Source organism: Mya arenaria, chromosome 4 (genome assembly GCF_026914265.1).
Source record: "Mya arenaria isolate MELC-2E11 chromosome 4, ASM2691426v1".
In the NCBI taxonomy this organism is placed as follows: domain Eukaryota; kingdom Metazoa; phylum Mollusca; class Bivalvia; order Myida; family Myidae; genus Mya; species Mya arenaria.
The window spans coordinates 72,826,597-72,843,235 of record NC_069125.1 but is presented as its reverse complement, the minus strand read 5'-3'; the positions used below and the strand labels follow the sequence as shown (position 1 = coordinate 72,843,235).

The following is a 16,639-nucleotide window of genomic DNA, read 5'->3' as shown; positions in this document are numbered from 1 at the left end:
GTATGAACCCTAGCCCCAACCCCTGCACATGAAATACTGTACAGGATTATCACAAATAAAGTGCTTTACGGTCATTAAAGGTACATTTGAGAATTCCCCCCTCCCGCAATCTTGTATATGAAGTTTTTTGTGGTAATTCCAACAACCGCTAATTTGTCTGTCTTTTGCCTAGCCTATCCTCTAGGCTAACTACATTAAAAGTGTAGCGAAAGTTGCTGTTTGGGGACAATCTGCAACACTCAAGCCAGTGTGTTAAGGTAGCAGCGAAAGTGTGTCTATATTTGGGTTCCTACCAGGGTCCATTGCGGAGTTTGGACCCACCATGACCACCCGAACACTAGCAAGGCGCTCTCATCAACTGAGCTAACTAACCAGGTGACTTGTTCTACCCACACACACACCACACTCATCATCAATTAACCTTCCACGCCAATCCTGTACTGCTGCATTTTATTTCTGGCTGTATACAAGTATAACGGGTCAGTCCGTTTATATTCTTTATTTCCAATCACAAAGAGAAAAAGCCCACAAAGAGAAAAAGCCAGCGGTGTAATAAGTATTGTTTTACAACAATGCAAAATAGTAGAAAATGTTTCAAAGATGCGACTCCAAAGTGTCAGGACAGCAATCTCCGAGAGATAGAATAGCGGGTATGTTACGGGTGATTATGTGCATAAATGAATTCTAATATTAACCAATTGAAAGTTGTTTGACCACTATAATACATACACACTGACTCTCTCTCACACACTCTATAACAATGTACGCGCAATCTAAATGCATGCTAGTCCAAATATTTGTACGTTGACAGATTTTTTTTACGATTCTTGATATGGCAAATCCTTCACCTACAAATTGTTTTGTACGAAAAGTGGGTAGTTATTCCGATCGGGATTCCGGGTTAAAGCATACTGCGTCGATAAAGTATCATAAAAATAAGAAATATTACCAGGTAATGTTATTTTATATTAGTTCCGTACACAAAAAATAAATATCCAACAAATAATTATGAGTTTGACGGGTTTTTCTTCCTTTTCATTTGGTCAAAACATAACAATATATACATGAAGCGCACCTGCGAGGCTGCAATTCAAAATTTTACAACAATCAGAACATTTCGGCCATGGCCGAGTTGTTACGTTGAATTTACAGGTCTATCTCGAAACTTGTCGGAGGTGGCCGAGTTATAACGATTGCATCGAGTTGTTCATAATTGTTGTCTGTGTCAGTCAGTTTTTCTTTAATTGGAAAGGTAAAAACTGCATTAAATGCTTGTTTTGTGCAAAATAGCTTTGCACTTCCATGGTAAAATATAAATATACTGGTAAAACTTGATTATCTATTTCAACCATAAAATACTTCACTTAATACAATTTCAATATTTGATAAATGAACATTAACGGATGAATATAATACCCTGTAACAACCAGTAAACACTTTCCTGATGTGGTGATCGAACCAATAACAACTGCAACACTAGCACAGTGCACAAACAGAATGAGCTAACAGTACAATAGTATTTAATAATAGAGTATAGACTGTGTCTTTGAGTCTCATGCATTTGGCTAATTGTGCCAAATGTGAAATTATATCGTTTTTGTGACCCTTTGAATGATATCACATCACATGAAGAAAACAAATGCTACTGATATACAATGTTTAGTCTATAACCCAAAAAAGGTTGTTTTTTACTTTGATTTGGTAGCGTTACAGGGTAGGATCAACCACAACGGATATTGTTTACACAAGCACCTGATACAAATAAAAACAAATCATCATTATTTTCTGATGTATTTCATGTTGGAAAAAAAATACATAGTGATTATGTTTGAATTATAATCTAAAAGATTTTACCGATTTTAAACCTATCTTGTTTCTTGCAAATATGGGGACGCCACCGCTTGTTGTCAAACAAAATACGTAAGCTGCCATTTTCTTTTCCCGCGCCGATAGGAACGATGGGATACATGTACGAAATGCCTTGTCGACTCTATAGTTAGGAAATGTTGTTTTACATTTTCTAAACGTTTAATAAGTTGAATGTCAATCTGACTGAATATTAATGTGTGTGTATTTTTTTAAGTTTTCTTTATCCATAAGTCATGACATAACAAGGAAATGCTTGTTTTTGTTTAATCACGATATGAAACCGAAAGTACACTTTTGTGTACATGTATTTCGTACCTAGGGCTAGGCCTTTTCCATTATCACAATTAACTCATTTTAATGAAACATGAAATGAAATAAAAGTTCAAGATATTTGAAGTTGTCTATTTATAGCTTATGCTGTGTGTGTGTGTGTGTGTGTGTGTGCGTGTGTGTGTGTGTGTGTGTGTGTGTGTGGTAGGTGTTGGGGGGGGGGGGGGGGTCTGGTAGTTGCTTATCAGAATGCCAATGCACAATATCAGTGGCGTGCTTGACATGGGTCTGGCCTGAGGGGGCTAGCGATTAGGATTTTAAAAGCTCATTTACTGAAAACGATGTGCAGACCCAGTCCTGCATTGCCAGGGTTAATCAACCCAGCCCAGCAAACTTATGAAACGCTTTGACGTCAGACGCCAACATGGGATTTTGGTGGGGTTTGCAAAGTGATTTGACGTCAAAACCCAAGAAAATGTTGCAATAACCACCAGTTTTGATGTAGATCTATTACTGCAAATGTTATATTTAGATCTACCTTTTTCTCTATTTAGCAACGTATTTAATACTTAAAACACATTTCTCACCACTAACTGTTACCACAGTGGACTTGATGTGCAGTGTGCCGAACACAAAAATGCAGGCATGAATCTCAAGAAAAAAGAAACTTAATTATGAAAGGCATTTACATGACAATATTTGTAAAAGCAAATTAAATACAGTTTAAATATTTGTTTTCATAACTTACATGTACTTTATTTGATCATATTCAACATATTTAAAGTGGAAGTTTCAAACAAATGAACATAAAAATCAAGCTCATTAAAGTCAAGAGAGGTTATTAATATGTGCAAAAAGAAAGATTTCCACCAACTGTAAGGAAATTGGTCCTATATCGTTTTCGATATCTATCTAATATTTAAAAATATATCGGTCCAATATTGGACCTCTGTATTTTCTGATCGGTTGAAATATTCAGCATTGTCTTGTTCCCCTAGTTTGAATATGCGTCAAAATAAAATACAATGTTTCCTTTAGGTTTTGGAACTTCAAATTTATATTGCATTTTTAACCTACAAATTACAGGTATTTAGTGTGGTTCAATTTTATGGAAACCATATACATGTATAATTATGTCGGATGAAAATTCATTAAGACAGGCAAGCGACGAGTATCCCCCATCAAGACAACATCATAAATCCACGTCACACGGACATCCTTGTTTCCATGTCGCCTCAACGTGGGACTTTGGTCAACTTTGGTTTGCCACGTCATGATCAGAATCCCTTGTGGAGTGAAGTCGCACCTATGTCAGGTGATTGCTGAGAGTGATAATCATCATGGTTGAACTTAGTACATGTTCATGGAGGTGCCTGGTTATAGGGATGTGCCATAGTCTTCATATGCACCTTTTGCATGTGTACCACTACTAGGCTAAGACAGTGAATTAAAATGTTCTTTGATAACAAACTTTCCTTGTGGCTTCCTTGCAACTTGCAATGATTAGGTCCAAACACAATTCATCATTCAATCACTATCTAATTTAAAATAACATTTGATTAAACTACTAATTAAACTTCACTTCCTCTGAAATGTACAATGGCCTTTGCACTTTTTAAATTGTTTCCCTCTTCTCTCTCATCAAGTATTTTTCAGTTTCACTTTTCTTTTAACTCTTTATTATTTGCAGCCTAAAAATGCTGGAGTTGTATCTCAAAAGATGCTTTATCCTATAAAGAGCTGTTCCTCACCAGGTTCCCCACCAGCTAACACATTGCTTCAGAACTGTGTGAAGATCCAACTATACAGAATACCCTACTTAGTCCTAACCTTGTGTTTTGAGCATATTCCATGCACAATGCCCGGTCTGCACATTTGCTTTTTAAAGGCTTAAAACTTTCCAGATATCACATTGCTTTCTGTATAAAATCCCAACAGATATTGCAACGCTTTCTCTATGAGATCCAACAAGAAAGTGCAGTGCTTTCTGTATGAGATCCCACCAGATATTGCAGTGCTTTCTCTTTGAGATCCCACCAGATAGTGCAATGCTTTCCGTATGAGATCCCACCAGATAGCACAGTACTTTCTGTATGAGATCCCACCAGATAGTGCAATGCTTTCGATATGAAATCCCACCAGATAGTGCAGTGCTTTCTGTATGAGATCCAACCAGATAGTGCAGTGCTTTCTGTATGAGATCCAACCAGATAGTGCAGTGCTTCCTGTATGAGATCCAACCAGATAGCACAGTATTTTCTGTATGAGATCCCACCATATAAGGCATACTTTTTGTATGAGATCCAACCAGATAGTGCAATGCTTTCTGTATGAGATCCCACCAGATAGTGCAGTACTTTCTGTATGAGATCCCACCAGACAGTGCAATGCTTTCAATATGAAATCCAACCAGATAGTGCAGTGCTTTCTGTATGAGATCAAACCAGATAGTGCAGTGCTTTCTGTATTAGATCCTACCAGATATTGCAATGCTTTCTGTATGAGATCCAACCAGATAGCACAGTATTTTCTGTATGAGATCCCACCAGATAATGCAATGCTTTCTGTATGAGATCCATGCCGATAGTGCAATGCTTTCTGTATGAGATCCCACCAGATAATGCAGTGCTTTCTGTATGAGATCCAACCAGATAGTGCAGTTCTTTCTGTATGAGATCCCACCAGATAATGCAGTGCTTTCTGTATGAGATCCAACCAGATATTGTAGTGCTTTCTGTATGAGATCCCACCATATAAGGCATACTTTTTGTATGAGATCCAACCAGATAGTGCAATGCTTTCTGTATGAGATCCCACCAGATAGTGCATTACTTTCTGTATGAGATCCCACCAGATAATGCAATGCTTTCTGTATGAGATCCCACCAGATAGTGCAGTGCTTTCTGTATGAGATCCAACCAGATATTGTAGTGCTTTCTGTATGAGATCCAACCAGATAGTGAAGTGCTTTCTATATGAGATCCCACCAGATAAGGCAATGCTTTCTGTATGAGATCCCACAAGAAAAGGCAATGCCTTCTGTAAGACATCCAACCAGATAGTGAAGTGCTTTCTGTATGAGATCCCACCAGAAAGCACAATGCTTTCTGTATGAGATCCCACCAGATAGTGCAGTGCTTTCTGAGATCCAACCAGAAAGTGCAGTGCTTTCTGTATGAGATCCAAGCAGATAGTGCAGTGCTTTCTGTATGAGATCCAACCAGATAGTGCAGTGCTTTCTGTATGAGATCCAACCAGATAGTGCAGTGCTTTCTGTATGAGATCCCACCAAATGATGTGAGACTTTCTGTATGAGATCCCACCAGATAGTGCAGTGCTTTCTGTATGAGACACCACCACATAGCGCAATGCTCACTGTGTGAGATTCCACCAGATAGTGCAATACTTTCTGTTTGAGATCCCACCAGATAGTGCAATGCTTTCTGTAGGAGATCCCACCATTAATTATATCACACTGCTTTCTGTATGAGATCTCAACAGATAGGGCAATGCTTTCCGTATGAGATCCCACCAGATAATGCAGTGCTTTCTGTATGAGATCCAACCAGATAGGGCAATGCTTTCCGTATGAGATCCCACCAGATAATGCAGTGCTTTCTGTATGAGATCCAACCAGATAGTGCAGTGCTTTCTGTATGAGATCCAACCAGATAGTGCAGTGCTTTCTGTATGAGATCCCACCAGATAGTGCATTACTTTCTGTATGAGATCCCACCAGATAGTGCAATGCTTTCTGTATGAGATCCCACCAGATAGTGCAGTGCTTTCTGTATGAGATCCAACCAGATATTGTAGTGCTTTCTGTATGAGATCCAACCAGATAGTGAAGTGCTTTCTATATGAGATCCCACCAGATAAGGCAATGCTTTCTGTATGAGATCCCACAAGAAAAGGCAATGCCTTCTGTAAGACATCCAACCAGATAGTAAAGTGCTTTCTGTATGAGATCCCACCAGAAAGCACAATGCTTTCTGTATGAGATCCCACCAGATAGTGCAGTGCTTTCTGAGATCCAACCAGAAAGTGCAGTGCTTTCTGTATGAGATCCAAGCAGATAGTGCAGTGCTTTCTGTATGAGATCCAACCAGATAGTGCAGTGCTTTCTGTATGAGATCCAACCAGATAGTGCAGTGCTTTCTGTATGAGATCCCACCAAATGATGTGAAACTTTCTGTATGAGATCCTACCAGATAGTGCAGTGCTTTCTGTATGAGATACCACCACATAGCGCAATGCTCACTGTGTGAGATTCCACCAGATAGTGCAATACTTTCTGTTTGAGATCCCACCAGATAGTGCAATGCTTTATGTAGGAGATCCCACCATTAATTATATCACACTGCTTTCTGTATGAGATCTCAACAGATAGGGCAATGCTTTCTGTATGAGATCCCACCAGATAGCACAAAGCTTGCTGTATGAGATCCCTCATGATAATGCAGTGCTTTCTGTATGAGATCCCACCATAAATTATATCACACTGCTTTCTGTTTGAAATCCCACCATTAATTAAATCACACTGCTTTCTGTATGTTCTCAACAGAAAGTACAATGCTTTTTGTATGAGATCCCACAAGAGAGGGCAATACTTTCTGTATGAGATCCCGTCAGATAGTTCAACGTTCGTTGTATGATATCACAATGCTCACTGTATGAGATCCCAAAAGATATCACAATGCTAGCTGTATGAGATCCCAACAGGTATCACAAAGCTTTATGTATCAGATCCAATCAGATAGCACAATGCTTTCTGTATCAGATTCCACCAGATACCCCCATGGTGTCTGTATCAGATCCGAACAGATAGCACAATGCTCTCTGTATGAGATCACACAAGTACACAACATGTCAGACATATCACACAGGTACAGTACACATTGTGTTGACAAAACAGTTACACAACGTGTCAAGCACAGCATAAAGGTACACAATATGTCGGTCACAGCACACAGGTACACAATGTGGCAGAGACAACACACAGGTACACAATGTGGCAGGCACAGCACGCAGGTACATAATGTGGCATACACAGCACACATGTATACAATGTGGCAGAAACAACACATAGGTACACAATGTGGCAGAGACAGCACACAGGTACACAATGTGGCATACACAGCACACAGGTACACAATGTGGCAGGCACAGCACGCAGGTACATAATGTGGCAGAGACAGCACACAGGTACACAATGTGGCAGGCACAGCACGCAGGTACATAATGTGGCATACAAAGCACACAATTACACAATGTGGCAGGCACAGCACACAGGTACACAATGTGGCATACCCAACACACAGGTACACAATGTGGCATACACAGCACACAGGTACACAATGTGGCAGGCACAGCAAGCAGGTAGACAATGTGGCAGGCACAGCACGCAGGTACACAATGTGGCAGGCACAGCACACAGTTACACAATGTGACAGGTACAGCACACAGGTACACAATGTGGCAGGCACAGCACACAAGTACACAATGTGGCATACACAGCACACAGGTACACAATTTGGCAGGCACAGCACGCAGGTACACAATGTGACAGACACACCACGCAGGTACACAATGTGACAAGCACAGCACGCAAGTACACAATGTGGCAGAGGCAGTACACAGGTACACAATGTGGCAGACACAGCACACAGATACACAATGTGGCATACACAGCACACAGGTACACAATGTGGCAGGCACAGCAAGCAGGTACACAATGTGGTAGAGTCAGCACACAGGTACACAATTTGGCAGGCACAGCACACAGGTACACAATGTGGCATACACAGCACACAGGTACACAATGTGGCAGGCACAGCAAGCAGGTACACAATGTGACAGGAACCGCACAAAGGTACACAATGTGGCAGGCACAGCACGCAAGTACACAATGTGGCAGAGACAACACACATGTACACAATATGGCATCGAGAACACACAGGTACACAATGTGGCAGAGACAACACACAGGTACACAATGTGGCAGGCACAGCACACAGGTACACAATGTGGCAGAGACAGCACACAGGTACACAATGTGGCAGGCACAGCATGCAGGTACATAATGTGGCAGAGACAGCACACAGGTACACAATGTGGCAGGCACAGCATGCAGGTACATAATGTGGCAGGCACAGCACACAGATACACAATGTGGCAGAGACAGCACACAGGTACACAATGTGGCAGAGACACCACACAGATACACAATGTGGCAGACACAGCACACAGGTACACAATGTGGCAGACACATCACACAAGTACACAATGAGGCAGAAACAGCACACAGGTACACAATGTGGCAGAGACAACACACAGGTACACAATGTGGCAGAGACAACACACAGGTTCACAATGTGGCATACACAGCACACAGGTACACAATGTAGCAGAGACAACACACAGGTACACAATGTGGCAGGCACAGCACGCAGGTTCATTATGTGGCAGGCACAGCACACAGGTACACAATGTGGCATACACAGCACACAAGTACACAATGTGGCAAAAACAACACACAGGTACACAATGTGGCAGAGACAACACACAGGTACACAATGTGGCAGGCACAGCAAACAGGTACACAATGTGCCATACACAGCACACAGATACACAATGTGGCAGGCAAAGCACACATGTAAATAATGTGGCATACACATCACACAGGTACACAATGTGGCAGGCACAACACACAGGTTCACAATGTAGCAGACAGAGAAAATGGGTACATACTGTGGCAGTGACAGCACACAGGTACATAATGTGGCAGGCACAGCACACAGGTTCATAATGTGGCATACACAGCACACTTGTACATAATGTGGCATACACAGCACACAGATACACAATGTGGGAGGCACAGCACACATGTACATAATGTGGCATACACAGCACACAGATACACAATGTGGGAGGCACAGCACCCAAGTTCACAATGTGGCATACACAGCACACAGGTACACAATGTGGCAGACAGAGCACACAGGTACACAATGTGGCATACACAGCACACAGGTACACAATGTGGCAGATACAGCACAGAAACACAGTGTGTCAGGCACAGCACAGGTACACACTGTGTCAGGCACAGCAACTGTGTACACACTGTGTCAAGCACACAATGGTTCACAATATGGCAGCCACAGCACACATGTCCACAATGCTGCAGCTACAGCACACATGTACACTCTGTGGCAGACACTGCTCACAGATACACAGTGTGTCAGGTACACAACTTGGCAGCCACACCACAGGAACACATTGTGGCAGCAACAGCACAGGTACACAATGTGGCATACCCAGCAAAGCGGTTCACACTAAGGCAAAGCACACAGGTGCACACTGTTTAAGGCACAGCACAGGTACACACTGTGGCAGACACAGCACACAGGTACATATTGTGGCAGACACAGCACGCTGGTACACAGTGTGTCCGGCACACTCCACAAGTACACAGTGTGTCCAGCACAGTCTACTGGTACATGTACATTATGTTACAGGTACACATTGTCAGGCACAGTTTGCAAGAACACAATGTGTCAGGCACTGTTTGCAAGTACACATATGTACAATGTAACAGGCACAGTCCACAGATCCTCAACGTGTCAGGCACAGTCTGCAAGTACACAATGTGTCAGGCGTAGTCTGCAAGTACACAATGTGTCAGACACAGTCTGCAAGTACACAATGTGGCAGGCACAGTCTGCATGTACCCAATATGTCAGACACAAGTACATAATGTGGCAGGCACAGTCTGCAAGTACACAATGTGTCAGGCACAGTCTGCAAGTACACACTATGTCAGGCACAGTCTGCAAGTACACAATGTGGCAGGCACAGTCTGCAAGTACCCAATGTGTCAGACACAAGTACATAATGTGGCAGGCACAGTCTGCAAGTACACAATGTGTTAGACAGTCTGTAAGTACACAATGTGTCAAGCACAGTCTGCAAGTACACAATGTGTCAGACACAGCCTGCAAGTACACAAAGTATCAGGTACAGTCTGCAATTACACAAGGTGTCAGGTACAGTCTGCAAGTACACAATGTGTCAGGCACAGCCTGCATGTACACAATGTGTCAGACACAGTCTGCAAGTACAAAATGTGTCTGGTACACTCTAAAGGTACACAATGTGTCAGACACAGTCTGCAAGTACACAAGGTGTCAGGTACAGTCTGCAAGTACACAATGTTGTCAGGCAGAGTCTGTAAGTACACATACACAATGTTACAGGCACAGTCCACAGGTCCACAATGTGTCAGGCACAGTATGCAAATACACATGCACAATGTAACAGGCACAGTCCACAGGATCTCATGGTGTCAGACACAGTCTGCAAGTACTCAGGGTGTCAGGCGCAGTCTGCAAGTACACAAGGTGTCAGACACAGTCTGCAAGTACACAAGGTGTCAGGCACAGTCTGCAAGTACACAATGTGTCAGGCACAGTCTGCAAGTAGACAAGGTGTCAGACACAGTCTGCAAGTACACAAGGTATCAGGCACAGCCTGCAAGTAGACAAGGTGTCAGACACAGCCTGCAAGTACATAAGGTGTCAGGCACAGTCTGCAAGTACACAAGGTGTCGGGCACAGCCTGCAAGTAGACAAGGTGTCATGCACAGTCTGCAAGTACACAAGGTGTCTGGCACAGCCTGCAAGTAGACAAGGTGTCAGACACAGTCTGCAAGTACACAAGGTGTCAGGCACAGCCTGCAAGTACACAATGTGGCAGGCACAGCCTGCAAGTAGACAAGGTGTCAGACACAGTCTGCAAGTACACAAGGTGTCAGGCACAGACTGCAACTACACATATACAATGTTACAGGCACAGTCCACAGGTCCACAATGTGTCAGGCACATTCAACAGGTACTTGTACACAATGTGATAGGCAAAGCGCAGTGTTTCAGACACAGTCCACAGGTACATGTTCAGAATGTATCAGGCATTGTTCACAGGTACATACTCAGTCAGGTGTCTAACCTATTTCTTTACCAGTAAAGTCACATCTTTTGTTGTTCCTGTAGTATCCTGTATCAAGAAATTTTGATGGACTTACAAACAACAATTATCAGACTACTTTTCTTTTGAATACATGGGAATGTTTTGATGTTGTATTCACATTCTTGCTTATACTCTTTCAAATATAAATGATTTTGTTGGTTGTGTCCTAGATTTTACTGAGCTCACAAGAAATGAGGGGACCATATGTCAACACCTTGAACACCTTGAAACAATACTGTAAGGGCACATTTGTTCAATGAATAAGATTGAATTGTGGAGTCACCAAAGCAATTTGATTGGTCAATTAACAATGACCTCAAACATTTGTTTTAGGATATGAAATTTTATTGAAAAAAAATATACTATTCCAGGAGAACGTGGATTTACATTTATTCAGGGCATATTTTATTGTATCTTTCTGTACAGTGTATAATTTGCATTGAATACATCAAACTCATGGGTCTCAAAAAAAGCCAAGTTCCTTTAAACAAGTCGGTATGTCAACCTTTTCAAGAAATGTCACTGCAAACAACATTAGCCAGCACTGTTAGGAAACCAAATTAGAAAACTAATAGCTGGAAGATGTAAGAAGAACTTCATATATTTGATGATATTTGATGACAGTTTTACTCAGATATTTGCTAAAGGTTGTTAGAAATAGATGATGTTTTTCTGATGATGAAATTGATTTTATAGCTGAAAGTAAAAGTCCCGTTGTAAATGTGGCACTTGAAGCCATCCCGGGGGTTTGGGGGATGGACAAGTTGATTGAAATTTATATCAATTACTGCGTTAAATGTGTATTAAAGTTAAGAAAATGATGTACTGTCTTTAGCTGTAGGAGATAATTTTTGAGAAAAAATAATCATAACTAATAGTTCCATTATAAAATTTTCAAACCTGAAAAACCAATTTGTTTTTATTATAATGTAAAGTTTATATTCTTAACCAGACGTGTAAAGCATATAGGGAATACCATTGTCTAAGAAATAAACCTATATCTTCATTTAAAAGTCATTTCTGTAAGTTTGAATATTTCACAAATTTATTTAATTTCATTTGGTATTTTATGAAATATATCTAAATCCCCCAAAAAACATTTTTAAGACATGGGAGACAGAAAGTTTGTGTTTAAATGTATATTGAATTGGATTAGCTGTACCATTATAAAGAATAATAAACACCATAAAACATTGAAAATAAAATCTATGCTTTGTTCCAATTCGTTACCTTTGTGCAATAACTCAATAACTGCATATAGAAATAGAAGCAGATAATATGTTTTTGCACTAAGGTGACGAATTGCTCTCTAGAAAATAAATGAACTTGATATTGTCACAAAAAGGCTACTAGTCTATTAGATATCGTCAGAAATCCAATATTACAGACCCAATGTAATAAACTTCATTGGAAAAACCATTAAAGTCGACATGGAATAAGACTTGCGTTTCCGGAATGGGATTGCGGATCCAAACTGTTCATGACGTGAATTAAAATTCTATCTTTAGCATAAAATAACACTTATCTACGTATAAGCAACAGGCACACTAATGCCCCTATTAGGTTATCAATCAATATGTGACTGATGCCAAATACTTGTCTTGTTTCTGATGTGTTCTTTTTGTTCTTGGATCCTTCTTATTTTGACATTGTTCTGGAAACTGAGGATTTTCATTCATTTCATTTTTCTTATATTTTTACAAGTAATTTCTGGAACAATCTTCTTAAGTCCCATATAACAGGATCAAGTTAAGCACACTTTTTTTTTTGTATAATTCGTGGAATATTCACATACTGAGTTCTGATACTTTTTAAAGGAAATTATCATAATCATGATAAATTATTGTTTGTTTTGTAAAATCAAGTTTAAGTAAGCAATTTTGCTAAATAAAGTAAGTTACTTTAACTGGCTACACTTGTGATATTCGAGAAAATTTGAGCAGTCCAAAGCTTCATGGGTGACTAGTTCTTCTTGTTTTCCAGGAATGGTAAATGGTTCTAAATGCATAAAAGGGGCAGTTTTAAAAATAAACAATAATTATCATTAATGCAGAGCATCAAAAGGCAACATGAATTACCTTGTAAAGTTAACAAATTTGTTTGATATAAATGACAAATAAACAAATTAAACATATTTTTTAAATATTTTTTCATAGGTTTTGCAAGGCAAATCTGCTACTAGTTCCAATAATGCTTAAGAAATTTTAGCATTGTAAAAAAATGTCATCCATTTTTCCGATGTAAATTTTATTTGTTGCTTTGTGAACATTCATCATCATTCTTTCATTCCACAAGAAGTTGTCAATGTTTGAAAAACCATGAAATACCATAAATCTATCAATCCTATTTGATAAGTTATAAATGAGTTCATTACCATGAATCTGTCCATCCACAATAGTAGTGATATATGTGCAGAATACAATGAATCTTTCCATTTACAATGATAAGTTATCTATATGTGGAATACCATTAATCTGTCCATCCACAATGATAAGTTATCAATGTGGGGAAAACAATGAATCTGTCCATCCATAATGATAAGTTATCTATTGTGGGGAATACCATGAATCTGTCCATCCACAATGATAAGTTATCTATGTGGAGAATACCATGAATCTGTCCATCCACAATGATAAGTTATCTATTGTGGGGAATACCATGAATCTGTCCATCCACAATGATAAGTTATCTATGTGGGGAAAACAATGAATCTGTCCATCCGCAATGATTAGTCATCCATTGTGGTGAATACAATGAATCTGTCAATCAACAATGATAAGTTATCTGTTGTGGGGTATACCAAGATTATGTCCATCCACAGTCATGGATAAGTTATCTATTGTGGGGTATACCATGAGTATGTCCATTCACAATGATAAGTTATCTATTGTGAGGAATACCATGAGTATGTCCATCCACAATGATAAGTTATCAATAGTAGGGAATACCATGAATCTATCCATCCAAAATAATAAGTTATCAACATTGGGAATAGCATGAATATGTCCATCCACAATGATAAGTTATCTATTGTGGGGAAAACCATAAATATGTCCATCCACAATGATATTAAAGTGATCTATTGTGGGAAATACCATGAATCTGTCCATCCACAATGATAAGTTATCTATGTGGGGAAAACAATGAATCTGTCCATTCACAATGATAAGTTATCTATGTGGGGAAAACAATGAATCTGTCCATCCACAATGATAAGTTATCTATTGTGGGGAATACTATGAATCTGTCCATTCACAATGATATTAAAGTTATCTATTGTGGGAATACTATGAATCTGTCCATCCACAATGATAAGTTATCTATTGTGGGAATACCAAGAATCTGTCCATCCACAATGATAAGTTATCTATTGTGGGAATACGTACTATGAATCTGTCCATTCACAATGATAAGTTATCTATTGTGGGAAAACAATGACTCTGTCCATCCATAATGATAAGTTATCTATTGTGGGGAATACCATGAATCTGTCCATCCACAATGATAAGTTATCTATGTGGAGAATACCATGAATCTGTCCATCCACAATGATAAGTTATCTATTGTGGGGAATACCACGAATCTGTCCATCCACAATGATAAGTTATCTATGTGGGGAAAACAATGAATCTGTCCATCCGCAATGATTAGTCATCCATTGTGGTGAATACAATGAATCTGTCAATCAACAATGATAAGTTATCTGTTGTGGGGTATACCAAGATTATGTCCATCCACAGTCATGGATAAGTTATCTATTGTGGGGTATACCATGAGTATGTCCATTCACAATGATAAGTTATCTATTGTGAGGAATACCATGAGTATGTCCATCCACAATGATAAGTTATCAATAGTAGGGAATACCATGAATCTATCCATCCAAAATAATAAGTTATCAACATTGGGAATAGCATGAATATGTCCATCCACAATGATAAGTTATCTATTGTGGGGAAAACCATAAATATGTCCATCCACAATGATATTAAAGTGATCTATTGTGGGAAATACCATGAATCTGTCCATCCACAATGATAAGTTATCTATGTGGGGAAAACAATGAATCTGTCCATTCACAATGATAAGTTATCTATGTGGGGAAAACAATGAATCTGTCCATCCACAATGATAAGTTATCTATTGTGGGGAATACTATGAATCTGTCCATTCACAATGATATTAAAGTTATCTATTGTGGGAATACTATGAATCTGTCCATCCACAATGATAAGTTATCTATTGTGGGAATACCAAGAATCTGTCCATCCACAATGATAAGTTATCTATTGTGGGAATACGTACTATGAATCTGTCCATTCACAATGATAAGTTATCTATTGTGGGAATACCATGAATCTGTCCATCCACAATGATAAGTTATCTATTGTGGGAATACTATGAATCTGTCCATCCACAATGATAAGTTATCTATTGTGGGAATACTATGAATCTGTCCATCCACAATGATAAGTAACTATTGTGGGGAATACCACGAATCTGTCCATTCACAATGATAAGTTATCTATTGTGGGAATACTATGAATCTGTCCATCCACAATGATAAGTTATCTATTGTGGGAATACTATGAATCTGTCCATCCACAATGATAAGTTATCTATTGTGGGAATACTATGAATCTGTCCATCCATAATGATAAGTTATCTATTGTGGGAATACCATGAATCTGTCCATCCACAATGATAAGTTATCTATTGTGGGAATACTTTGAATCTGTCCATCCACAATGATAAGTTATCTATTGTGGGAATACTATGAATCTGTCCATCCACAATGATAAGTAACTATTGTTGGGAATACCACGAATCTGTCCATTCACAATGATATTAAAGTTATCTATTATGGGGAATACCATGAATATGTCCTTCCACAGTGATAAGTTATCTATTCTGGGGAATACTATGAATCTTTCCATCCTCAGTGATTGGTTATCTATTTTGGGGAATACCATTAATACGTCCTTCCACAGTGATAAGTTATCTATTGTGGGGAATACCACGAATCTGTCCATTCACAATGATATTAAAGTTATCTATTGTGGGGAATACTATGAATCTGTCCATCCACAATGATAAGTCTTATGGGGAATACTATGAATATTTCCACCAGCAATGACGATTGAGAAGTTAGTTATGTGGAGAATAACATGAATTTGTTCATCCACAAGGGAAATATCTGTCCACTAATGTTTCAAATGATTGATGATAGTTAAAAATCAACCTAAACAGTTGCATCTTTGCATGATTTTAGACCATTTTGACCCAATTTCTATTCTTTTAAAAAATAATAAATTTCCCAACTCTCTCTAGAATTAATCGTCCCATTTAGATTCTTTATTTTGTAATAAATTGAATTAATAAATGTAACATGGATGAAAATAACAAAACAGACGAGTCAAAAAAAATGAGCTATAAATAAAGCCAAAATGTGAACATTTTCCCATAGTTTGAAAAT

The 16,639-nt window shown here is 39.1% G+C and overlaps 2 protein-coding genes across 18 annotated transcripts in view; one reads left to right on the top strand and one right to left on the bottom strand.

Annotated features, from left to right (window-relative positions):
- The window catches only part of LOC128230545 (protein fuzzy homolog), a 33,756-nt gene extending 31,615 nt beyond the window's left edge, over positions 1–2,141 (bottom strand). Inside the window, exon 1 of the mRNA XM_052942921.1 lies at positions 1,855–2,141. Within this exon, the coding sequence (XP_052798881.1) occupies positions 1,855–1,932 (78 nt within the window). The 5' untranslated portion in view covers positions 1,933–2,141. The remainder of the gene's footprint in view (positions 1–1,854) is intronic.
- LOC128230542 (uncharacterized) overlaps positions 1,763–16,639 on the top strand; it is an 81,812-nt gene continuing 66,935 nt past the window's right edge. For 6 of the 17 annotated variants that reach the window (XM_052942913.1, XM_052942905.1, XM_052942912.1 and 3 more), the window contains exon 1: positions 1,970–2,064. The gene's annotated coding sequence lies outside the window, so the exon portion shown is untranslated. Of the gene's footprint in view, positions 1,921–1,949; positions 2,067–3,314; positions 3,455–16,639 lie in introns of those variants that run through there. The other 11 variants (XM_052942896.1, XM_052942910.1, XM_052942903.1 and 8 more) reach the window with 7 other exon arrangements.